Source organism: Gigantopelta aegis, chromosome 3 (assembly GCF_016097555.1).
Source record: "Gigantopelta aegis isolate Gae_Host chromosome 3, Gae_host_genome, whole genome shotgun sequence".
Taxonomy (NCBI): Eukaryota; Metazoa; Mollusca; class Gastropoda; order Neomphalida; family Peltospiridae; genus Gigantopelta; species Gigantopelta aegis.
In genome coordinates, this window is record NC_054701.1 from 69190442 (window position 1) to 69217328 (window position 26887).

Consider the following 26887-nt stretch of genomic DNA (forward strand, 5'->3'; position numbering starts at 1 on the left):
ATTCAGGAATGTCCCTTTAATATAAGGGGTCATTTGTTATTATATCGTGTATATTGACAAACACTTTAGTTATCCCTTTAAATAAATATTCCCTAGCTCTTGGACTATAGGGGTGTCAGCTACCCCCTCCAGTAAATTCTAAAACCTTTTTTAAAATATTATTTCTAGTTCTACATATCATGAATGTTTTTTTCGGCGATTTAAACTTTTTTTTCTCACAGAGATGGTATTTTACTTCATAATTCCTCCACACTGTTCCCATCCCTAAAAAATATAGCTACGTCCCTGAGTTTTAATATATTCCGATACCAGTATCCAGCCCAAACGCACAAGGATAAAACTGCATCGAATTGCATACAAACATACATACATACAAACGCACGTACACATTCACACGCACACACACATTCACACGCACACACACATTCACACGCACACACACACACACGCACCTGCACGCACACACACACATATACACGTATATATATATATATATATATATATATATATATATATATATATATATATATATATATATATATATATATGCGCAACTATGTACTCGCATTCCATTTATTTGTTATATATATTTTTATATTACAGATTACATTACCAAGACGGAATTTCTAATCGGAGGTTTGGTCATCATTGTAATAGTCATTGTGATCTCTGTTATAGTGTATCGTTTCAGAAGGTAACGTTGATATATATATATGCTATCATATTTATTAAGTAAATATGTGTTTTAGATCCCTCGTGTTATTTTGAACTTATTTAATGGTCTAATTATTACTAGAATGGAAATAAAAAATACAGACAAATTCGAGAAAATACAATATATTACAATATGAAGTATTAGTGATATGACTCATATTTATAAGACATCTACCATTTAAATTTTAAGTTCAATTCCATCTGCGGGATTGACGGGTTATTAAAATTACTTCAACCGATGTTAACACTCGTTGGCGTGATAATAATCCGAGTATAGACTGGAATAATGTTTATTTCTATTCAGACTCCATTAAGTCATATTATGTATCATATATGTTTAAGACATATGTTTAATTTCGTTTAACACTAAAGTTGCTTTAATTGTTATTTTAGAAACAGATCAAAAACAGTGCATGAAGCTGGATCAGAATCCGCTAGAGAGACCTTAAGAGATGAGTCGGCGAGTTCGCACCATTATAGCCAAATTGATGACATAAGATCGCTGAGAAATGAGTCGGCAAGTTCGGATGATTATGATCATATTGACGATATTGACTTAAACAGCTTTACTGAAACCACATCAGACAACATTCGTAGGTCTCCGTCAGCCCAATATCTGCATCCGTTTCTACAGCAAGGCGACCATACTGATGATAACAATATAATTATTCCAAGCGAAGAACTTACAGTCAATACTCACACATTTATTCGAAGAGCCCACTCATCGGTTTATTTACACCCTGATTTAGAACGATGTGATTATATCGATAATGACACTATAGTTCATCAAACTGAAGACTTCTCTGACAATATCCAAAGCTCTCTGTGACCGTGTTGGTCCGATCATCTGATAAAGAAAGGCGGTGCTTCATACTCAATAGTTAAAACTCTCCAAACGATATTCAGAGATCTCAGTCACCACAACTGAGACTGAAGCTAGTTTGTGTGTTGTTGTTTTTTGTTTTTTTATGGGTTTGTTTTTTGTTGTTGTTTTTTTTTTTTGGGGGGGGGGAGGGGGTTTGGGTGTTGTTGTTTTTTTTTGTGTTGTTTTTGTGGGGTTTTTGGGGGGGGGTTGTATTTTCAAGTCTTTGTTAATCGACAGATTGTTATAAAATATTGAATGAAATCAGTTTTGGGTTATTTTGATTTAGAGTCAGTCTCATGGCTTGATTTGTAACATGGCAATTCCTGTTTTGTTTTTTCACCCTATTAAATCAAACATTTGTTCATAAATTCGGGTTCTTCTTTTGGCATGGAAGACTGGGTTCACAGTGTGAAGTGCATATCATGGTAAAATTAAACCTACCATATAATACCTTAATGGGACATTCCTGAGTCCCCACCCAAACCCCAAATACTTGCTGCTGGTAATAACTTGGTACTTGGTGATGCCTCGACCAGAAGCGGTCATGCCCTTTATAAGGGCCCTATGGGCAACCTAGGGAGACACCACAGCATCGTAAAGGTCTAAAATTAACGAGCTACTCTCTATTCATTAATATCAAAACCTATATTAGCTCGGCCATTTACCTTTCGACCGACCGTTCAAAAGTGCGCCAAATTCCCTCAATCAAAATTGCGCACCCTTTTCTCTTTGGCATTTAACTGCTCCATTCAAATTCCATAGCACCACCCCCACCCCCACCCGCCTGCTACCGATTTGATCGGGCTGCTGGTGCTCCCTTGCACCTGTCAGTGCAGGCGGTCCCTCCTCTCCCCTCCCCCCACCTTTCCTGTCATGGACGGAGGAGCCGGCCAAGGCCGGCTCTTGTGCGCACGACAGGCGTGCGCTACAACAGCTTGTTCTGAATGTGCACGTAAAACCCTATGACATGACATGACATTCCTGAGTTTGCTGCATTGTAAGATGTTTCCGACTAATAAAATATTTCTACGATTAAACTTACATATTAAATATTTTTATTTTTATTTTTTTTAGAATATCAGTGTCTGTATATTCAATGTGTTTCTGGTCGTCTTAATATCTGTAAGAAGCCCAAACTGGATTTTGTCTTCAAATAATTTCGTACGTACGAAAACATAAATATATTTTAGGAAATAAAATGAAATTTAACCTAGTACACATATTAGAACGAACAAAAACACGTTTAGTATACAGCCACTAATATTTTATGCAGAAAAATATATTTGATATGTAATTACAATCGTTAAAAAGTCTCTGTTTATCGGTAACATCTTAACAATTGCAGCAAACACATAACTGTCCCTTTAAACGATTTATAATGAATGGTTTCACACCGCTTTGCACCAGCACAGTTGCAACCTACTGGCGAGGGGATTTATTTTATGTTTACATATCTTTCAGTAATTCATTTACAAATTTATAGTACTCATCTTTGATATCTAGCATAGTATGTATGGTTATTGTGACAAATAGGCTACTGCTATTAAATAGCACGTCAATATGAGCTATAAAAAATCAGACTGGTGGTGCAATCATTATAGATAATAAATAACTGGCCTCTACCCATAAAGGTAACAACACACTTTGGAGAATAATACCAATTTGAGAAATCGATGTATGTGTACTTTAAAGCTACATTATATAAAGTAATGTGAAGAAATAATGTTTGTATAAGAAAACGAATTGCATGTGGCTCACTATGGTAAAACATATTGATATATGACTGTCGAATCCAACAAATACAGATTAACACACACTCCTTTGATATTTTCTATAAAATTTTCATAACGAATCCTCTATTTACCTGAGATAATTGTAGTGTGCTTGACTTGCTAAGCTCCAGGAGATCAAATCCACCGTGCATATAGCTCGTAAATCATTCACAGAATGACAACCATTCAATAACACAATGCTCGTTCGCTCACCAGAACAATGCGAGTGACTTCAAGAACTCTTAGCATACGTCTGGTCTTTATACGGTCTTTTCACGTTTACTACCTGATAATACCTTTTGGAGGGTAGCTTTTAGATATTTTTTATAGTTCTATGTTTACAGTCCCGCCAGGTTTGATAATAAAGAAGTCTTCTTTTAATAACGCGTTCTTATACCCTATTATTGCTTTTGTTTGTAAACATTCATCAATTATTTAGCCAAATATTCTTTAAACAAAGGTATGCAGAATTTGAAAGCGTGAGAAAATAAACTACCATAGACACATTTCCCCAGAAATACTATTCTTGGGGAACCGTAAGACCTGTTTAAAATTTTACAGGCCAGGAGTTGACATTACTTTAAAAAATGTTGAAGTAGGACCCCAAGCATTTAGAATGTTTGATAACATGCTGGCGCCACCCCAGTCTGATTAAAAGTAGCTCTACTGGTCTACCAGTAGATCTAACAGCAGTGCGTGGACTGCCATGTCCAGGTGTCTATGTATGTATGTGTGTGTGTGTGTGTGTGTGTGTGTGTGTGTGTATATATATATATATATATATATATATTGAAATCCAATAGCTGAAGATTAATTAATCAATGTGCTTTAGTGGTTTCGTTATGTTTTATATATATATATAAACATAACGAAACCACTAGAGCACATTGATTGATTAATCATCAGCTATTGGATTTCAAACATGTGGTAATTCTGACACGTAGTCAGAGGAAACCCGCTACATTTTTTCTAATGAAACCAGGGATCTTTTATATATGCACTTACCCACATACAGGGAAGCACATACCACGGCCTTTAACCAGTTGTGGTACACTGATTAGGTGAGATGCAAAGCTACTGTAAAAAGATGTATATATATATTGTTTTTGTTTGTTGTTTTGGGGTTGTTTTGTTGTTGTTTTTCTTCGGGGTTTTTCATACGGACAACCAATATTTAGGACACAAACTTATATCTCGAACTCTCGACTTGTTTTCGACTTATTATCTCTAGGGAGCGGAATCTAGATGTCGGTAGAGATATTTGATTACAGGAACGAATCTCCTCAGTGGATCATTTTTTAAATGTTTTTTCCCGTCCCAACCAGTGTCCCACGACTGGTATATCAAAAGCCTATCAAAGTGCATGTAAAAGATCCCTTGCTGCCACTGGAAACATTATCTCGAGCTGTTGATTTATTATGTCGAGCGCTCAACATTTTAACTCTCATCATCATGTATGTCTTCATCGTTTGCAAATTAGACTATTTTGGCTGGGCGCGGACGGGGTTTAGCTCAGTCGGTCGAGTGCTCGCCTGAGGTGATTGTATCGCAGGGTCGAACCATCTTGGTGGATCCATTCAATTGATTGGAATTGTTTCCTCGTTCCAAACAGTACACCACAACTGGTCAAAGGCCGTGGTATTCGTTTTCCTGTCTGTGAAAATGTGCATATAAAGATCACTTACTACTTACGAAAAAATGTAGCTTATGATCTTGAGCTCTCAACTTATTATCTCAAGCTATCAATGTATACAAATTATAATTGTGCTAGATATTGTAACCATTATAACGTATTGTCTTTCCTTTTCTTGATGTTGATATTATTATTAATGTCTGTATAATTCATATACGGAAATAAATGAATTGAATTGAAGTGTATTATGTCAAGCGCTCAACATATTAACTCACGTCAACCTGTATGCCGTTTTCTTTTGCAATTCTCTTTTTGGCTGTACAGTACTGATATAAAAGTCGAGAACTAAATATAATAAGTCGAGAGCTGGAGATTATTAAGAGCTTGATATTATCAGTAATACGCTCAAGATAATAAGTCGAGAGCTCGAGATAATAAGACGATTGTGCATTTAGCATGCGCAAAAAAAAAAGGTCGATCGATGTTTACTTGTGGCTTAAAAATACTTTGATGACGTCAAATATCGAAAATGTAGATATGAAAATGCACGTTTCCGCGCGCAGATTACCTTAATGGAAAGTGGGCCTTATGTTGAGATCTCGACTTGTTATATTGATTTTGAGGGCTGAACCTATTATCTTGAGCTATCCAATTATATTGTCGAATGCTATACTTATCTCTTGTCAATGCGTACGTACCTTCAGTGGCATATAGTCACGATAACAGGTCGAGAGCTTAACATTACAAGTTAAAATCTTGAGATAATATGCCGACATTTCAAAATAATAACTTAGGCATTAGAGAAAACAAGTCAGTTCAGTAGTTCAGTATCTTTAAAACTAAGATAAAATGTGTACCGGTATGTCCTAAATATACCACCATATTATTTATTTTTTGGGCGTTTCGTTTAGATTGTATGGGAAAAAGGTTTGAGGCCTTAGTACATTTTAAATTACTGGTGTTTAACATAATGAAAGCTATTTTAACACTGTATGGCCAAACGTTGATTCATTTCTATGGCAACGGGTTTAAATAATAATCATAACCATTTTGCATCATCACACAGTTCTTGGCTGTTACGGCCGTGGTTCATATAGCCGAACTCCAATTCAATTAGATTGCAGCTTAAGCAATAGCCGAACTTGTTGGCAAAAGTGCAGTAATAAACTTCGTAATTCACCCGAATCATTTCGTATACCCTAGGCTTAATTCCGAAAGTTTTCACATTCTTTTCACGTCACTGGTATGATTCTTCAAGTAAGGTTTTGATTGGTCGAATGAAAGGTCAATTGGACATGTTGCTCCAACGGGCCCCTGTTAGATACACAGGTAATAGTTACTAACCAGTGGAGCTAATTTTAATTAGATTGGCGCCACCCATGCAGTTCAGTCGTCATTATATTACACACCTGAAGCTGTCACTCAGCCAAGCTGTTATTTACATCGTTATGTAGTTACAGGGCATAAGGGCGCTCTGCAAATGATGCTAAAGGGACTGAGTAATATGTTGTAGGGAGTACTAAACCAAATAACTTCCGGCTGGGTTTAAGTGCGAGGTGCACCGAACTTTTGATAGAGAAGTGAACACCACAAGTACTGTGATTGGTTATAAATGTGAGTGTGTTGGTTGTAAAAAATAATAGATTCATCTGGGTAAAAAAAAATTGCAATTTTATTTCATTTAGTACCAATGTGTCAAGTAGCCTTGTGCTTGAAACATGTATGGGGTACCTGTAAAAAAAGAGTACTCGAATTTTGTGCGAAACTAGGGTAGTCATAGACGCTACCCGTTATCTCAGAAACGAGCAGCTTGACCCCCATTTTTTTCTGATTCACTTTAAGTGTAAGGGGTGGTAGTATTTATATCCGTGGCGTTTATGTCGGTTGATACGTTGCAGGTAGGAGTTTTAGCCACATATGTTACTATTGTCGTCTATGGGATTTGATTTGGTAGTATACACCCTGTAATGGATGAGATGTATGCATTTAGTAGAGGCAACCTTTTTCGGTTTAGGTAAATTATGGCTTAACTGCTGTAAAGAAAAAGAAAATATTAATAATGCTTATATGTCTTAACTTGAATGGCCGTATGTGTCCCTAAATGACCTTAACTAAACCTTCAGGTATAACTTTTTCAATGTCATGCCTATATGCGCAATATCTGTGTCGTTGCTTTATATTGATACCACATAAATGGACCGAATTTACGAAAGGTGTTTATCACTTAACCGCGTTTAACTATCCAAAGCAACCGTGTATATTTTAGTAACCAAATTACGAAACACGTTTATGTTACACACAAGATCACTAAGTTATACACCTGCGTTTAAAATGCATTGATATACTTGAACGCACGAAAGGGCTTGTTTAAATCAAAGTAATCGACACTTTTCATTAAAAAATCGTGCTGATGGATGTATTACGAGTGCTCGAAATTGCTCAGGAAGATGCCAAAGAGCATAGAAATTGTTTCAAAAGACGAGCACATAAGCGTAGTGGTGTGTGCGTGTGTGTGTGTGTGGGAGCAAATCCACAAATTCGAACAACAATTATAGAGATATTCGGGCAACATGTGGTAAACTGGGGCGTTTGTACCATGTATTTACATGAATCTACCCACAAAACCAATCATTTCGCATTTTTACATGGCTTGCAACCCTATATAGCCGTTTGGCAGCATAGGCTTATACTCCCATTTTTGTAAGTGCGCAGGCTGGCATTTGTCCGAATTAAACTAAAATGCCCGAATCTGGATAACAATTTTTTTCATATTAGAATTACTGCCAAACAGCTATATAGGGTTGCAAACGATCACAACGCATGGTAAAAATGTCTCAGGTTAGCACATTTTGCCCGATTATCTGTCATTTTTGCCCAAATTTGGGGTTTTTCTCCAGCATTAGGTACTAGGGTGGTAGTTGCCCCCCCCCCCCCCCCCCCCCCCTGCGCCCCTCTGTCTCGTACACTTATGTTTGGCAGTAATAAAAGCATATGTTGTTTAGTGACGCCGAGTTCGTTAAACGATATTGAATTATAGCCGAGTTAATGGTTAAAACTATGAACAATTGCAATGCTGATTTTTATTCCACACAAATCTGTTACTATTAGTAATATTACGACTTTAATAGACGTCATGCAAAGGCAAAAAAGGAGAAATACTCAACGAGATTAGGAGAGGCCCGTTCAAAATTATTTCAAGTATCCATAAAGCTAAACGTGATTATAATATGCAACTAGATATAATATATTAAATAACGAGCACGGAAGTAAAACCTGGTGGCAGGTTCTTAAACGATATATACAACAAAACGATAATTCCAAATCAACATTTCCACTTATTGATAACCATGGCCGTAGCTAGGATTTTTTGTTGGGGGGCGGGGGGGGGGGGGGGGGGGCAAACTGAGTAGTTAATAGTCTAAAACTCTTTAAACAGTTAAGAAGAGAATTTTCTTGTTTCTATAATGCTTTGCGGATTTTTGCCCACCCCACCCCCCGCTAGCTACGGCCCTGATAACAATGGTGTTCTTTATGAGGGTGATGACGATATTGCAAACGTCATGAATAACTATTTTGTAAACCAAGCTACAGTCGATAAACCTGATCAAGATGTACAAATGCACAGCAAAAGGAGGTTGAAGATATCCTATTATCTGTAAATGTAAGAAACGCCAGCGGTCCTGATCGAATAAATAATAAAATTATTCATAAAATTGGAATATATTTAGCCGAACCGTTGACGAAATTATTTAATTTGTCTCTGTTTTATTCTACTTGGAAACAGTCGCTGATCGTTCCCATCCATGAGTATGATCATAATCGCCCAACAATGTTTTTGTTTACTATATAGCGGTTTTGATATTGAAACAGTACAATTTGAAATGTCCATTCAAATTGAACCTAAAGATAGTACAATTTGCACACAATTTCATCATGCTATAAGAGCGATTTACTTTATAAATTATGCTATGCATGTTCTACTATGCTGTTATAATATTAGTGTGGTACACCATTTGCATGTTTCGCTCCAAAATTCTAACCAATGAATACACCACGGGCAACATCAAAGGGACTTGTTGTTTTTGTATCATTGTTTATATTAACTATCCTAATAAGACTCTTTAAACATCCAAAACATAGTTAAACTGTTTCTGTGTTTCCGAATTCAAGGTAAATAAATTTTAATGCCTCTTAAAATCAAAGCGACGGCATTCTTGCAACAGCAAAACATCAACACACTTCTTTGGCCAGCTCCGAGTTTCTGAAGCAATCACGTCAAATTATTCACCCTATCTACACTTGGCATTAAGTTATGTTTCAATTGATCATGTCAAACTACCCAAACGTGAACATTTCACGCAAATGTATTGTCTAATAACCCTTTTCGATTTTGCAATAATCACTATTCAAATATATAATGAACAATCTCCATTATTCAATGTAATATTTGAATATACCCTACTTATTTTGAACATTTTAGGTATAGGCACGTTAATAAAGTACCCGTATATTCCAAATAAACACAATTCAAAGGTAATACATACTGTAATAAACGTAGCACAACAAAAGCAGAAAGTAAGTTGACATTTTATTTATTTTATGTTTAAAAACATTCCAACTAAATTAGCGACGAGTAATACCAATGATAGTTCTAATATTTCTACAAGCTGAGACAGTAAATAGGGGGTGGGTGGAATCTAGTATTATAGTATTATATCAGAAATATATAAATATATTATTAAATTAAAATTAAAAGTTCACATCTGCATAATATAGATGCTAAAGGCAAACATGATATAGACAAAATGTCTCACTAATACTTTAAAAGATAACAAAACCCAAGAGGTCGATAGGGCCTAATATTTAAGTATACTTCTGAATAGCAATACTGGTTTATAACCGATTGTCATGTGGTGACCGCTAATTGCCTGTACCAATAAATAATGCACTTTTATCATAGCGTATGTTTTGACATTTTGTAAATTCTAATTCCATCGGTGACATAAATAGGGAATCAATGAAGATTTATACTTGTGATGGTCAAGTCACGAGATAATTAGTTAATCATGTTTGTCCCAAATATCCCAGCCAGACCAGGGCAGGACATATTAGATTTCGAATTGGCGCGTAAAATAACAACACTTAGACAGGGCCATAAGAGAATCATTTGTTCCAAGTTTGGTTGCAATATTCATAGTGAAGTCGATAATGTATCGGCCAAATGAAGAACAGGGTGACATACTGGATTTCGAATCAGTCCGAAAAGCAACACATAGATCATAATTTTAGTCTACTTTTTTGTTAAAATCTACTTAGTTGAAAATGTCTCAGCAAATTACAGGCCAGGACCGACACCTTGGATTTCGAATCAGCCCGAAAAGTAATAACTCGTGGGCCAAGGCCACGAGAGGACCAATTGGTTGAAACCTGGCTGATGGAACTTGAGAAAAATGTTGGACATGTAAAAAGTCTATGGACATCGGACGAACGAACAACAAACGGACAATGGGGGTCACATGGCCCTTCGGGTCAGATGAGTTAAAAAAAATTATATTCAAGGAAAATCATGGATTTACCTTGACAAAATAAATAGTTTGTGAAAAGTAACTATCATTTTAAACAATGAATTGGAAAAAAAGCAATGAAACAACTACAAAAAAAAAAAAAAAAAAAAAAAAAACCCAACCACCAGCAAACGCACACACAAAACAGCAATAATTTAATGTTGGATTGATGTCTCAGAATTTATCTTCAGCCTCTTTGCCATCACCACTGTCAGTTGCCGAAGGCAGCGGCGTACTCTCATCATTGTATGTAGTTTTCTTTCCAAATTTACAACATGTATGACCTTTGAGACGTCCTTTGCGTACACATATCATCCTAAAATACATACAGGAAATGTTTTAATTTGATTAAACAAAAACATTGTCGAATTGTTAAAACAACAGAAACATGGGATGGATATTTCCCCAAGGACATGCAATATGTTCGAATATGAACTTTACATATATGTTAAACTATTATCAATTTGCTAGCAAATGCCAAATATGTCTTTATTACATATCAGCTGGTTGAGTATAAAATAAAAATTATAAATATGATTCGCCCATCATTCCATGAATGCATACATGCATACCTATCTAACTACCTAAATACACACAAATACACATGTCTAGACAGAGGGAGAGAGATAGAGGCGGGAGGTGTATATATAAGCGTACGAGGCGGGGGGGGGGGGGGGGGGGGGGGGAGGGGGCAAACTGCTTCCTAGTGCTGGAGCTAAGCCTGAAATTTGGGCACAAATTATACAGATATTCGGTAAAAATGCTAACCTGAGACCTTATTACGATGTGTTTCCATTATTATACCTTCAAAATTAGTTGTAATTCATGTAGAAATACGTCGTGATTCGTGTGCAACCTTATATAGCTGTTTGGTAGTAATGTTGATATGAATAAATGTTCTATCTCATGGACCATTCCTTGACGTGGTGAGGTAGCTTGCATATCTCAATGACTCGGATAGCTATGCCAGCTTGAGCATCAGCTCCTGGTAGGGTGACCCAAGCTGGACTGGTCAAAGTGTAGAGACTAGACTAATATGGACCGAACCATGAGTCAAGAAAGACAACGGTCTAGGAGAAGCAAACTCCAAAATCAAAACATTAGCGAAATCGAAGAAGAAAACCGAAAAAGAAAGTCAGTTTGTCAGCATTAGCGTGGAAACCGAAAAGAAATGTTTGTACATGCACTAAGCTATATGATCATCATTGAGTAAATGTTGTTTATGCAGATTCGGGCATTTTTGTTTCAAGGGACATACCCTAGTTTTTAAACACTACAGCATATTTGTTCACTATTAGAGTCGTTTATGATAACTGAAATCAAACATTATTTATATTTTATTCTTTAGATTATTCCATTTCCATAGAACCAAAATGTTTCTGGTCATGCTGGTGTTTCTAGTACCTAAAAATGCATTTTTCATATTTTTAAAAACACACGTGCGTTTGAGAGGTAGCGGTTATTGTTTTCAGTTATAGTCTATTTTTAAGAATATTTCCTATTTTTAACGTCATAGGCTCTTCTTTCACTCTAATGTAATTTATCCAAATGAGTTACAGGTTTGTAAATTAACTAAACGTAAGTGTCCATTTTGTACGGCTTAGAACTAGTGTCTGCGCCTTTAATTAGGACAAAGCCAGCCCCCCCCCCCCCCCCCCCCGAAAAAAGGAAGCCCGTACGCATATATATATATATATATATATATATATATATATATATATATATATATATATATCTTCTGTTATGTGAGTGCTAATTGTAATTGATTGTAAAATCAAAACGTTGATGATTTATACTAACACTAAACATTTAATGCTTTCTTTTGCAGTATGTAACGCAGATAAGTTCTTGTTATCACTATTAAAAAAAAGTAGGGGATATCCCATAATAATGAGTCATCAATAGGAAAGTTTTAATGTTCGGTAGATTTCAGGGGACCAGGGATTTCACGTGATGAAGGCAAAGGCACATCAACTGTCAAACACCAAATTTACCATGAAGTGAAAATGCGGTCAGCGTTGTGTAAATCCCCCTCTGTTTGCGAGATAGGCACGAATTCGACGTGGCATACTCCTTATCAATAATCCAAGGTCGGCTTGGTTCAGGTTATTCCACTCATCCTGCAGAGCAACGCCAAGTTCATGGCGAGTGGTCGGCGGCTGTTGACATTGACGTAAGCGTCTACCAAGCATGTCCCAGACATTCTCAATACGGGAAATGTCAGGACTGAGTGCTGGCCATGGAAAAGTGGTGATATTTTGTGCCTGGAGGTAGTTGGTAACAATTCTGGTTTTGTGTCCTTTGGCGTTGTCATCTTGAACGCGAAAATGACGGCCATGGCGACGTGAAAATGGCACAACGTGTGCTGCCAAGATGTTGTCACGGCAGTACAGTCCAGTGAGATGTCCACTGACAATGTGCAAAGCTGTTCGTCCCGTAACTGTGATGCCACCCCAAACCATAACGGACCCACCTCCAAAATGGTCATGCTGTCTAAAGTTTCCATCATGGAATCGTTCATTACGTCGACGTCACACCCTGTTGCGTCTGTCATGGAAGTCCAATGTGAACTTGGATTCATCAGAAAACATGACATTACTCCATCCACGATTGTCCCAGCGCTGGTGCTCCTGACACCAACGACATCTTTCAGTAATGCCAACTGTGTAGCCAATTTCTAATCGTCTGGCCACTCACTCTCACACCTGTAGCTGTGTGAAGCTGATCTCTGATCTGAGTGGCACTTTGAGCACGGTTTCGTAAGGCTGACGTACGGATGAAACGATCCTGTTGTCGCCCTTGGTCGACCTGATCGACGTCTGCCGTCCACATTATGTGTCTGGCGGTATCATGCCCGTAATCTGCTTATCACCGATTGTGACACTTTCAACGTTCGTGCCACAGCAGCCTGTCTCGTGCCAATCTGTAACATGCCAACGGCACATGAACGCTCGTCATGTGACAGTCGACGCATGTCAGAAATGTGTAATTTCAATACAAAACAATACAATCTAAAGTTTGAGTCCAAAAGAGTATCGATGAAATGGCTAGGAATTACCTGTTCACTTTAATACATATCTCGCAGTGCAAAACGCCTGCATGTGATTGGTGTGTTTTTTGCGTTTTTTATGACAGGTATTGAATAGTCTAACATGGTTCATACTTCCTTTCAGCTTGTGCAATCGCATTCTCCAGAATTAAACGCGAAATGGAATATCCTTTACTTTTTAGGATACCCGGTAGTATATAAACAAATAAATAAACTTCTGTTTTAAATCAATAATACAAATTATAAAGGTTCACGGCCATTGTCGAAGGTGGCTGAATGTTTGGTTCGAACTACCCGGTGGGTCGAAAACATTATGGTACCCAAACGTTGTTCGACCCAATAAGATTCTAATTCTCTCTCTCTCTCTCTCTCTCTCTCTCTCTCTCTCTCTCTCTCTCTCCTCTCTCTCTCTCTCTCTCTCTCTCTCTCTCTCTCTCTCTCTCTCTCTCTGTATGTGTGTGTGTGTGTGTACTTACCCGATAAAGAACATCACTACACTCATCACAAACTGGATAATTAAGATGGGAAGAGCGGCTGTTTCGGTAAGACAAGACTGATCTGGAAAACAAGCAAACAACATTCCAAGAAAAGTATGTGTACAGCACAATATTGATATGTTCAGTCTTGCAATGACTACCGTACATATTGGTTTTTAAAAATCGAACACACAAATAACAAATTGAGAACAATAATAAGGGTCAGCCTTTTTTCTAGTTCGGATCGGGTTTCCAGAAACATACATTTTTAGGCTTTGTGTATTAAAGCCAAAACATGGACATCGAATAAAAGCTCTAAAATGAAATATTTTAACTAACATATACTTAAATGGTTCAGAGCTACTTTAACATACCTACCAAAATCACAGAATGTATTCATAAAAATCCATGAAAATTATTGAACTATAATAATATACTGACGGAAAAAATAAGCGCAAGTTCAGTTTTGGTAATATAGCTTTTTTTTTATCCGTATACAAAATGTAGTAACACTTTAAACATAGCTACCTCATTGTACTGTCTAAAGAATGTGGTCAAAATTGGGCCAACTGTTAGCACGTGCGAAACTGCATGTTGTTGGGTTTTTTTTTTTTTTTTTTTTTTTTTTTTGGGGGGGGGGGGGGGGGGGTGTTGTGTGTTTTTTTTACCGATTTGTCAATAAAGCGTGCACTGCCATGGACTTGGAACACCATACCAAATCAAAGTTTTGACCAGTACACACCGAGTGCACATTTCATTTCAACACGATCAAAAAGCAAAGTACCGCGAAGTTGATAGGGGTAGGGCTGTTGCTCTAATTATGCAGGGCACGTTGTGCGTTGTCCTGCTATTTGGGGTACATGAGTTCACGATAGCGCGTTTTGTTGGGCGTCTCAGAGCCACAAGAAGATTAGCTGACCGTGCCAGGAGCGGACGTCCGCGCGTTACGTTACACGTCAAGATAGAGGCATACGTCTCACACACACATCCGTTTCTCATTCCAGGCGGATACAGAGACGGCGATTGAGGTTGTAGGCACTCATGGCTGCGGGAGTTCAACATAACCTTACGTTGCAGCAGGATAATGAGAGGCCACACGTTGCGAGGGTTTGTCTTAACTTCTTCAACCAAAACAATGTTCCCGTGCTCGATATGGATTACAGTCCAGATTTGAACCCGATCGAGTATTTGTGGGACGAGCTGGACAGGAGGGTTAGGAAGCGCGTCAACGTCACACTTGATTGGGTCAATGATAAGGAGAGTTCGAGTAGTGACTGCAGCCCGGGCTGGGCACACAAGCTATTGATTTGGATCAGGAAATGGCGTAGTGTACCCACATTTTAAAGTTATCCATGCAAACGCTGCCTGTAATAACACAACAAAACTTGTCAAAATTTATTCAGTAATGAAGACATAACCTAAAAATCCAAACAGTAAATAAATAAATAATTTAAAAAAAGAAGAAAAAAGTATTGACCACCAAAGAAACCCCAACAAAAAACAATTTGCGTTTGTTTTTTCCGTCAGTACATGTCTGTTATTTCAATTTCTCTGGAACTGGTAATTGGGCCTGCACGTTAAATTACAATTCAATATATTCAATATATATATATATATATTCTTTATTCCTCTTGTAGAGAGTTCGAACAGTACAGATTATCATACATACATAATACATAAAAGGCAATGCACAATGATTAATGGATAATACATAGTACTTGATACAAAATAAATAATAGGTAATATATACAGTGGCATTGGAATAAACGCATGGTGAGAGAATTACATGAAAAAGGTTATTGGTTGATCAGAATCACGCTCATATAAATTCACTCGCCACCCTGCCATTCTCTCCTCTCTCTCTCTCTCTCTCTCTCTCTCTCTCTCTCTCTCTCTCTCTCTCTCTCTCTCTCTCTCTCTCTCTCTCTCTGTCACACACACACCACTATAAAGATCTGAACATTTGCACAAGAACAGACAGTCATGACTGTCTACAGTATATTGGTCTTCATATTGTTTAACGTAATATATTTGCGTTATTTTATAAATGAAGTGTATGACACTTTCACTATATAACATAGATGATTCATCATCAATATTTATTGGAGGTTTACAGGACAGGAGTTTTGTAATAAAAATATCATCGGGGCAGTTATGTAATTCTACACTGAGGTCAATAGGACAGATATCAAGAAGCGTTGTCCAGAATGTATCTCTGGTTGTTGTTAAGTATGAACAACTAGTCATGACGTGTGTAAAAAGATCAGAATAGTTACTAGTACATAACGTACAAATACCGTGTACTGAGTTTGGCCTCCATGTAGCACATATATTTATCAAGTGATTTGCTTGCTCCTTTAGTGATGGATTTGACCGTGCAACTGACCAAGCTCTATGCACTTCGAGATTGGCATGAATTTTTAGAAAATGTGTTGTATCGGGGTTTAAAGAAATTCGTAACTGCCAGTTAGTTTCCTCAAATTCTAAAACATGTTTTCTTACAATTATATTCCAAATATGCTTACTAGGGAATACTGATGTTAGAAAAAATTCGTTGAGGTGATGCAGTAGATTATATTTACGAAGAATTGTGTATATATCCGCTGCAAAGCCAATATTTGAACGAACACACTGATTTTTAAAACTTAGTAGTCGAGTGACTGCTATTTTGTAAGCCAGAGTCCACACGGGGCATCGCAAAAGATGTCCTAAATAGTATAATTTGTTTCTATCTATATGTCCTTCGAGGGATATACTGCCAAGAAGTCCAAGACAAAAATCGGTTCGTGTTCTTTTAGGAAGACCCTGGATAATCTTTATTACAAATCTATATGCTCTTTCTAACGCCAATAGTTCATTTGTAATTTAAATTATTCCATAATTCACTACGTACAAAGCTTTTGATAGGCACAGCGAATGAACTAGTTTGACGCTAGTTACAGGATTAATTCCACGGCAGTGACAACCAGCCTGAACTAGAGACATGGCGGTGGATTTTATAGTTTTGCAAGTCTCGAGTGTTCTGTCCCAATTATTTAAAGACCTTTGTAATTTAATGCCAACATGTTTTATGGTTGTTGAACATGGTAGTTCCTTTCCATACAGAATAAGTTTCGTATCCGGATCCTTACAGAAGTCAACAACTTGTGTTTTAGAAGCAGAGAGATGTAAAACGCCATTTAGCGCTATATCGCTCACATATTGAAATCATATTTTGCATGACACTTGGAGTAGGAGAAATAATAGAGATGTCATCTGCTTGAGTTGGGCAAGAAACTCTAGTATCCAGGATCATTGCACCTTTGTTGGATTGGGGTTAAATTATTCAGCAATCATTAATAAACAATACATACAATTTGGGGGATAGTATGCTTCCTTGACACAATCCTCTTTTCAAAGGAAAGTGTGAAGAGAAAACTATTGTTTACTAAGACCTGTAGTTTTACAGTTTGAATAGATTGCTTCTAAAGTAAGCCAGACTTTGGGGGATATACCAGTTTCAGAAAGTTTCCACAAGAGACCAGAGTGCCAGACAGTATCAAAGGCTTTAGCACTATCTAGAAATGTAACAATTACTCCATCACCTCTTTCTCTATAGTGATTGATAGTTTCTGTAGAATGAACGAAGTGTCAATGCTAGAAAGGCCTTTCTGAAAACCACATTGGTGAATATTAGGAAAACTTTCTGAAGAGTTCAGTTTCTGGCATTAACGTTTCCAGCACTCTTTCAAAAACTTTAAAAGATTACAGATAGAAGTGCAATACCTCGATAAGAGTCTCTGTTGGATTTCGACTTACTTTGACCTTTAAAATAAACAGACTAAAAGCCCTGAATTCCAACCTTCTGGAATGTGCCCACTGTTATTACCAAGGAAAATAACCGAGAAAGACAAAAATAAAGATAAGAACCTCCATATTTTAAGTGTTCATAGAATATTTTGTCTGGCCCACAAGACTTGTTATTTGGTAGCTTAGAGCAGATTTTGCTAACAAGAATGGGGGAAATATCAACACTAACTTTACTTGTAGCGGCAGTTAGCTTAAATTCTGAAACTTTCTTTTCAATAGTTGATTTAAAATTGGCATCAAAATGTTCATCTTCTGTGTCGCTAAATACTCGACTAAAATGTTCTGCCATAGAACTACAAATTTCTTGTGGTTGTGTTATAGTTGTATTGTTGACCTTTAAAGACATAATATAGCTACTTTTTTTCTTATTTCTAAGTTTGGTCCATAACATTTGTGATCTGTTTCACAATCTTTATCCAAGGAGCTATAGAAGTCGCGTTCATAGTTTAAATAAGCTTCGTTTAATTTCGTGCGGAATAAATCTTTTGCCCTTTTATAAAATCTGTACACATTATATTGAAAACCGCGGGGCCTGCCGGCTACTATCCACAATCGCCTAAAATGTGACATATCTTTGTGGCATTCCTTAACTGTTTTAGACCAGTATGGTTTTACATGCTTGTTAAACCTTGAATAAGGAATTGTTTCTTTGGCTGCCTGATTTAATGTATGGACTATATCTAAGTGGAAGCGCTCAATTTCTGCTTTATTTACATCGTTATTGGGTATGTGTATTGGCCATAGCATGTGGGACACCGCAAACGTATAGTCCGACAATGTATGTGATCGCCTAGCCTTTTCCCATGATGGTTTTTCGGGCACTGTGCCTACTTTATTAGTTATATTGTTTATCTTTACTGTACATATTATGGGTTTATGGTCTGATAATGAGAGCACATGATCATCTTTAACTAGAGCATTACTTATATAAGGAATTAACTCTTCGGGTACTATAATATGATCGATTGCAGACATCGGGCCACCTGCGTAAGCTTCGAAAGTGTAAGGATTGCTCCAGAATAAGATGTTTATTTGTTTTAAATGCTAGAATATGTTTTATAGATGTATATGCGTGTGTAAAACGTTTATAGTTCACTGAATAACTAGATCATTTGCATAAATCCAATATGATTGCTCTCATATAAGATATTTATGTAACTTAAACGATATAACATTTTAAGACACAAGAGTGCGTGATTGAATCACTTAGTCATTTGCACAAATCCAATTTGGCTGCCAAACTCATTTCAGGGCAAATAGGTTTCGCCCCGTCATTGATGTGTAATTTCAAATGTCTATTAGACTACGACACAATGGTGTACATGGAAGGAAATTGGCAAAGAATGGATGTAATAAATGGAAATTAACGGGCGCACAAATTTCGGTTTTGTCTTCAGAATATAGGCTAACTGATTAACTGTAAGACCGTGTTATAAGTTGAACTCATTAATCTACAATGTGATATACTACTTTACTTATGTGTTTAAACACAAATTACATCTATGTAGATTACCGAGATCTCCGATCACTGTAGATGAACTGTTATTTCATTGTTAATGTTGGCGGCCATCTTGAAAAACGAAAGCCATCTTAAGATATAAATAAATGGAGGTCTTTCTAAGTCATTATATAGGTTATTACTGACAAAATACAATGAATTTAAAATAACATTTACCGAATATATTTCGTTTGAGCAGGCATGCATGTGTTTATTACCGAAAAATATTGTAGCGGCCATATTTAATTATGTTTTAAATTACGTTTTCGAAATGTTATTTAGGATGGTATTGATAGTACATTACAACAAAAATAATTTGTTGCAAGGTTAACAAATCTCAGATCATTTTCAAATTTTAAGGAACTGTTATTTCAATGGGAATTTTGGCGGCCATCTTAAAAAAATGGTAAACATTTTAAATCATAAATAAAGCTCGTGACAAGTAAAAATTATTTCACTCGGGATATAAATTTTATAATAACTGGTAACTCGTTTATTACTCTCTCTCTCTCTCTCTCTCTCTCTCTCTCTCTCTCTCTCTCTCTCTCTCTCTCTCTCTCTCTCTCTCATATATATATTCTTGGGTTTTCAATTATTATTTTTAATATATAAAAATAATAAAAACAAGAAACACACTTTGTTGTTTTACAAACGGAACTGTATATTAGAATGAAGTTTTATTGAATATTACTGAAGTACAAGGTCCTAAAATCATATTTGGGGCAGGATGCTACACTCCTGGCATGAACTATTGATAATTGCTCAACAACTTAATGCGAACGTGCATTTTGTATAGACAATAGTTCAGAAGAGATACACGCAAAACTCACTTGTTCATTGACATTCTACTTAATTGTTTTTCAGAAAAGCTGCAGGTTTGTTACAAACGCAAGTAAACTATTTAATTAATATAAGTTTCCATAATAAATGGTCCTGTAACATTCATGGTGAATTACTTTCCATAAGGTTTCATGAGTTGTGGCTTAGATATAAGTTTGCTTGTGGAAGGCCAGGAGAGTAACGCCACATATGTAATATGGGTTCATATTATAATATGCCTGGCAGAAGACGTTGGATGACATTGTTGTTACATTTCTTTGATGTGTGATTGGAAGATATGTATAGCATGTGATTAAGTATAATGTAGTGACGTTGGTTCAATGCGAGGAGTAACCTTTTCATTTATATGTATGTGCATTTAAAAATACCTAATTATTGTTACATGTAGATTAAGACAGTACGTTGTCCTATGGGTTCTATTTACCACAAAACAATTAAACGGACTTAAGACATTTAAATTGATACATGTCAGAAGTGTAGCAATATGCCACTGCTTAACGTGTTCAATGATTAAGGGTGGCTGTTTCTGGAGATATCGAGCTAACATTTTGGTCATTTGTTCAGAATGATCTGTTTTATTTGAGAAACATTTTATCTTGCTTGACCATTTTGTCTTACAAACATCTTGAAGTAACATTGTCATTTTATTTTCCGTAAATACAACCGTAACGTAGGCCGCCATTGTTGTTACTGTGCACATAAGTGGTTATATACAGTAAACAAAAAATTAAAAAGGGTTACATGATGACGAAAATCAGGTTACTACGTTTTGATATCGTTTATTTTTCTCGGTTCGATAACGGTGTAACAGGCTTGTTGAAGCTCGTCTGTTATTTAGGCCTCGCCAAATAAACACGATATCGAAACCTAAAGTAGTGTCGGAAATAGAATAAAACTGATTTTAATTGATTATGTCTTTCATATTAAACTGACATGTAAATATTTTGTAAATATCTATTTAATGATACTCTACCTAATTTAGCATTTACTTGTTTGGGTTCTTATTGATGCACACGGTGGTGTTTACTCTTGAAATGAAAAGAAAGATGTCAATAAACCTTGCATTCATATATATTAGCATCGAGATTGCAGCTTTAAGATACTTTTACTTAAAGGGATAGTCTCAAAGTTGCTTAATGGACAAATTATTAATTTTCCTTGCGAAATGTAAAGATTATAAGAACTACACGCTGTCTCCACCAAGCCACCCCTATCCCCCACCCCCCCCCCAAAAAAAAATAAAAAATACATCCAGATAATTTCAATTTTCACTATTTAATTTGTTTTTATATAGCAACATGCAATAAGGATGACCGTCAAGTTACATTATAGTGTCACATTTTTAATTTGAATTTGTTTCCCCTTATTGACAAAGAACTGCCTGCTATTTTAATGTATGCATATTTTCTATGTGCTTTGTATATTGTTGGTATCATCAATCCTGCCGGTGAGGGACAATGGATTACTGATGTATATTGTTCTGTGGTACCTTTATTTCTTGTTGTGACAATATTAAAAAATGGAAAATTACCACCCACCCTTTTCCATATCCTATCAATTAGCTAGACAGACAAAATGGTGGCAGAACATGCGATTTTCAAATTGTCTTTTTTGGTGGTTTAATAATGAAATAAAACTTTAATTCGCATTTAGTGATTTGGCAAATGGCAAATTAAACCATAATACTCTTACCCATAAAGGTACATGTCGTATTTGGTGGGTTAGCTACAGGTAAGACTGAAATGGTTAGGTAGCATTCGGAACCAGTGGATCCATGATGGCACGTACAGGTACCATCAAAGTTGCATGAACCATTCAAACATCTTTTCTTGCATGGAATATGGCAGTGATCACCCCACATTCCTTTTTGGCAGCCATCCAGACATTCCCCAGAGTCTCTGTGACATATACCCTCGGAACAATTTTGTGAACATCGTTCTGTGCAGTTCTTTCCACAATAATGATCTTCACATTCAACGCAAATACCAGAGGTTTTATTACAGCCATCTATTCCACAGTTTATACATTTTTGTGTACAGTTGTCTCCATACCAACCAGGAAAACAAAGAATACACTGACCACTGCAATCTGCACATCGGTATGCCCAAGTGTCATTCGTTTTGACCAAATAATCTAGGAAACAACAAAAACAACAATAATAATAACAACAACAATAATAACAATAATAATAATAATAATAACAGTTATAATAATAATAATAATAATACAACAACATCAATAATATTAATAATAATAATAGCTCCAACTAGATGGCGACTGGGGCCTACTTACAAATACACAGAACATAACATAAGGACAAAACTCTGTAATACAAAATCATTGTGACATATGTTTGTCGGTGTGCAGACAGAATGTCAACGGATAAAATGTCAATGGTCAATATGTCAACGGACAAAATGTCTACCATTCCATTAATATGGTTTCTGGGTCAAAATGTTAACCTTATTGTGTGTGTGTGTGTGTGTGTGTGTGTGTTATTTTTATTGTGTGTGTATTATGAGAGAGAGAGAGAGAGAGAGAGAGAGAGAGAGAGAGAGAGAGAGAGAGAGAGAGAGAGAGAGAGAGAGAGGTGTGTGTGTGTGTGTGTGTATGTATTAGGTTTGGAAAAATCCTTGATCATTACAAAATTGGGAATAATTAGAGGATGTTCCATTGTTAGTTGTATGCCTCATTAGCCAGTCTGTCTTTGATTTAAAATAATAAGATACTGGCATTTAAAAACAAACTTCCATCACCCAGCCTGTCTTTGATTACAACCAATATGAGCTATTGGCATTTGAAACCAGAATTTCACCACCCATGTTATTATCTTATTACGAAAATCATATACACGTTTAGTGTTGTAAAATGTATGCAAGCAGTGTTTTGATTGGTCAAATGAAAGGTTATACAAGAGTAAGTTTTTTTTTTTTTTTTTTTTTTTTTTTTACAAATTATGTAGAATCTGACAGTTGACATTTTGACCTGGGTACCATGATATTTGACATTTTGACTGTTGAACTTTTACCACTGACATTTTAACCGTTGACATTTTTCCTACATCCATTTTTATTAATAAAAATAATCCAAACTGAAAAGAAAATGCTAAAGTGCCGATTATTATTTGATCATAAATCGCCCTAAACATACTGGCCTGAATTTACGAAATGTGATCATCGCTCGTTTATCTTAGATGAGTGTAAGTCTTAAAGGGACATTTTTAAGATGTTATCGACTAACAGAGACTTTATAACGATTGTAATTGTATATCAAATATATTTTTCTGCACAAAATATTAATGGTTGTATATTAAACGTGTTTCTGATCGTTCTAATATTTGTACTAGGTAAAAATTCATTTTTTTTCCACAAAAAATATTTTTTAGCGTACGTACGAAATTATTTGAAGACAAAAAATCCAGTTTGGGCTTCATACAAATATTAAGACGACCAGAAATACATTGAATATACAGACACTGATATTCTAAACAAGAAAATAGATATTGAATATGCAAGTTTAATCGTAGAACTATTTTATAAGTTGGAAACATCTTACAATGCAGCAAACTCAGGAATGTCCCTTTAAACACGGCTAAAACCACACTTGTAAGCGTATGGCTAAACACCTGAGTCTATCGTATATCACGAAACTAAGAAGACGTGTAGTTTGCTATCCGCATATAACTTGTACGAGTCATTCTATAATTGGAGGCACAAATGCCATCCGCAAGTTTTGATTGGTATAAATTCATTTAAATAATTAAAACATTTTGTGTTGTTGTTGTATCATAGTTTATATTAACTATCTCAAAAAAGACTCTTTAAACATCCAAAACATAGTTAAACTGTTTCTGTGTGTCCGTATTCAATGTTAATGCCTCTTAAAATTTTAATAAATTATATATTTTGACCCCAAAAAAAAAAGAAGAAAAAAAAAGAGTCGGAAAATATAATTTTCATTACCGTTACAACCTCGCTAAATGTTGTAATCATTGAAGAAAGACGGATAACTGATTAAACATTAATTTAGGCAAGATGAAATGTTGCCAACACTGAAAAACAATGTTTAAGTATGAGGGATTTAAAAAAAAAAGTTTTATCAGTTGGGCAACCAAATTGTCATGAGTATGTTTATTGTGTCATTACCGAACGTTATTTTTAAAGAAATAAATGCATTTGCATTCAATAATTTTGAGATCTTTGCTAAATAGTGTGTCGGTGATAATACATTTACAGACTTTTTCAGTGAAAGTCTTTCAAATTGCTTTTTATTATGTAAAATTCAATAAAATAGCATTGCCATCACGCTTCATTGCTGTCACATTTTGGATGTGTATCAATAATGGTAATGACATTTGCAGTAATGCTGTAATTTTTTGCAAAATTAAACTTGCAATTATATATATATATATATATATATATATATACTGACACGCAATTTGGTTTTAATGTGACACTAAGAAAAATATCTAATGCATACCTATGAATGTATTACTATAACATGCTAAGGAGTATTCCTGCATTACAACGAGGATCTTTTCATGCAATTAACACAAAATCTGAAAACTAAAAATTTAGTGTAAAACTGAAAATGTGTGCAGTATGTTCACAATACTTTACCCATGCAAACCGCATACGTTGGACTCATAAAAGGCACACATTGATTGTTGGATAAGTCGGTGTGAAACAAAGATACGACTCGGCAATGACAGAGGGAGCGACCATTAGGAATGCTGATTGGTGGACATTTTTCAACAACGGGTAGCTAGGAATTTTAAGTCCGCCCTTCAATAATTTCAAATTAGAATGAGCGATATAACCTGACTGTAAGTGTTCGTGACCGTCCTTATTACTCTTTATTATATAACGTTACAATAACATATCTGACGTTATTGTTTGGGGATACCTGTGGTCATGAGTGCCTGCTGGTGTAATAAAATTAATTTAATTGTTATTTCTATAATACAGAACACATTTTAAAGGGACATTCCTGAGTTTGCTGCAATTTTAAAGATGTTATCGACTAACAGAGACTTTTTAACGATTATAATTACATATCAAATGTATTTTCTGCATAAAATATTAGTGGCTGTATATTAAACCATTTTCTGATCGTTCTAATATTTGTACTATGTTCAATTTCATTTTAATTCCTAAAATCAGTTTTTTCGTACGTACGAAATTATTTGAAGACAAAATCCAGTTTGGGCTTCTTACAAATATTAAGACGACCAGAAACCCATTGATTATACAGACACTGCTATTCTAAACAAGAAAATTTATTTAATATCTAAGTTTAATTGTAGAACTATTGTATTAGTCGGAAACATCTTACAATGCAGCAAACCCAGGAATGTCTCTTTAATACTGTTTGCTACCTGTCGTGCAGTTTCCAGTCAGCCGATGACACTCCATCCCATTTTCACAAGGGTCACATTTCTTATGGCAATGCTCCCCAAAATATCCTGGTTGGCAAGCTGAGCAGGATCCGTTACAATAGGAACAATGATGTAGATCCTGGCTGGTGTTAAACTGAATTCCTATAGCGTGTAAATGGAATGGAAATTGGTTCTAAAAAGTATATTTTCATTTACGTCAGTGTAGCATATTACAGTGTGTTATTTACAAAATAAATGTGTCACATTATTAAGTTGTGTTTTAAACCTAGTCAATCAGTTGAGTGAAGCGATTGCTCGTTGAATCATGTCTCTCTGAAGTCTCCGCGTTATCTCTATTTATTTTCAGTAGTGGCCATAACAAGAAAATCATTGGTTATATACATATATGTAATAAGGAATGTGAAACGTCATAGAAAAATTGTTTCTAATATATAGAAAAACGAATTCCTTGTGACTGACAATAAAACTGGACATACAGAGATATATACAGGAGACGTTTACAGACTTATTAGACACTATGTACAATAAAACACATATTCATATTAATGCATAAAATATTTATGGCGATCATTAAAAGTGTGTGTGTGTATGTGTGTGTGTGTGTGTGTGTGTGTGTGTGTGTGTGTGTGTGAAAATAAACAACTCCACTTGTTTTAAAATTAATATAAATATGTATTTCGTTACAACTAAATAGGCCTTTCACCCAATTTTATCGCTACTACTGAGATATGTTTCTGTAAATTCTAGTACTAAAAACAATTGTGCATGATCAGTGGAATAGCTGTCGATGTAAACCAAGATAACGATAAAGATACTAACATTGTGAATACTGCTCCGGTTGCATTGGTGGGGTAAAAATATATTTAAAACGCCCAATGAATCTAACGTTACTGGTCTTAATCTGTAACAGCGGAGTCGCCTTAACACCTGAGTATCTTTACTGTAATATATTCTTGCCTTTAAAATAGTTCTCATGATAGTGGTGTGGTGTTAGAACAGGAATAGTCGTTCGGTGGGTGCTTTACTGTCCACGGGGATAACCTATGATGTCCGCATTTGTCATATTTTCGATTAACTGCTCCGCCCCATGATTAAATTACGTACCTTTTAACTGCAAACTACACGAGTAATATGATATGCTCATTCCGAGTGCATAGCATAGGCCTATTTATAATGTATTTGATAGCTAGCTGTGTGTCTATCAGTTCAGTTATGCTACAATAAGTCAT

General features: G+C 35.8%; 2 protein-coding genes across 4 annotated transcripts in view; one reads left to right on the top strand and one right to left on the bottom strand.

Moving 5' to 3' along the window:
* Positions 1-2079, top strand: part of LOC121368978 (multiple epidermal growth factor-like domains protein 11) — a 3134-nt gene extending 1055 nt beyond the window's left edge. Inside the window, exons 2-3 of the mRNA XM_041493763.1 lie at positions 604-694; positions 1108-2079. Of these exons, the coding sequence (XP_041349697.1) occupies positions 604-694; positions 1108-1543 (527 nt within the window). The 3' untranslated portion in view covers positions 1544-2079. The remainder of the gene's footprint in view (positions 1-603; positions 695-1107) is intronic.
* A 7480-nt stretch (positions 2080-9559) lies between these two features.
* Positions 9560-26887, bottom strand: part of LOC121368977 (multiple epidermal growth factor-like domains protein 11) — a 60526-nt gene continuing 43198 nt past the window's right edge. For all 3 annotated transcript variants that reach the window (XM_041493762.1, XM_041493761.1, XM_041493760.1), the window contains 4 exons: positions 25638-25799; positions 21953-22393; positions 14074-14155; positions 9560-10864 (listed from right to left, as the gene is read on the bottom strand). In XM_041493762.1, coding sequence (XP_041349696.1) covers positions 10723-10864; positions 14074-14155; positions 21953-22393; positions 25638-25799 — 827 coding nt within the window. In that variant the 3' untranslated portion in view covers positions 9560-10722. The remainder of the gene's footprint in view (positions 10865-14073; positions 14156-21952; positions 22394-25637; positions 25800-26887) is intronic.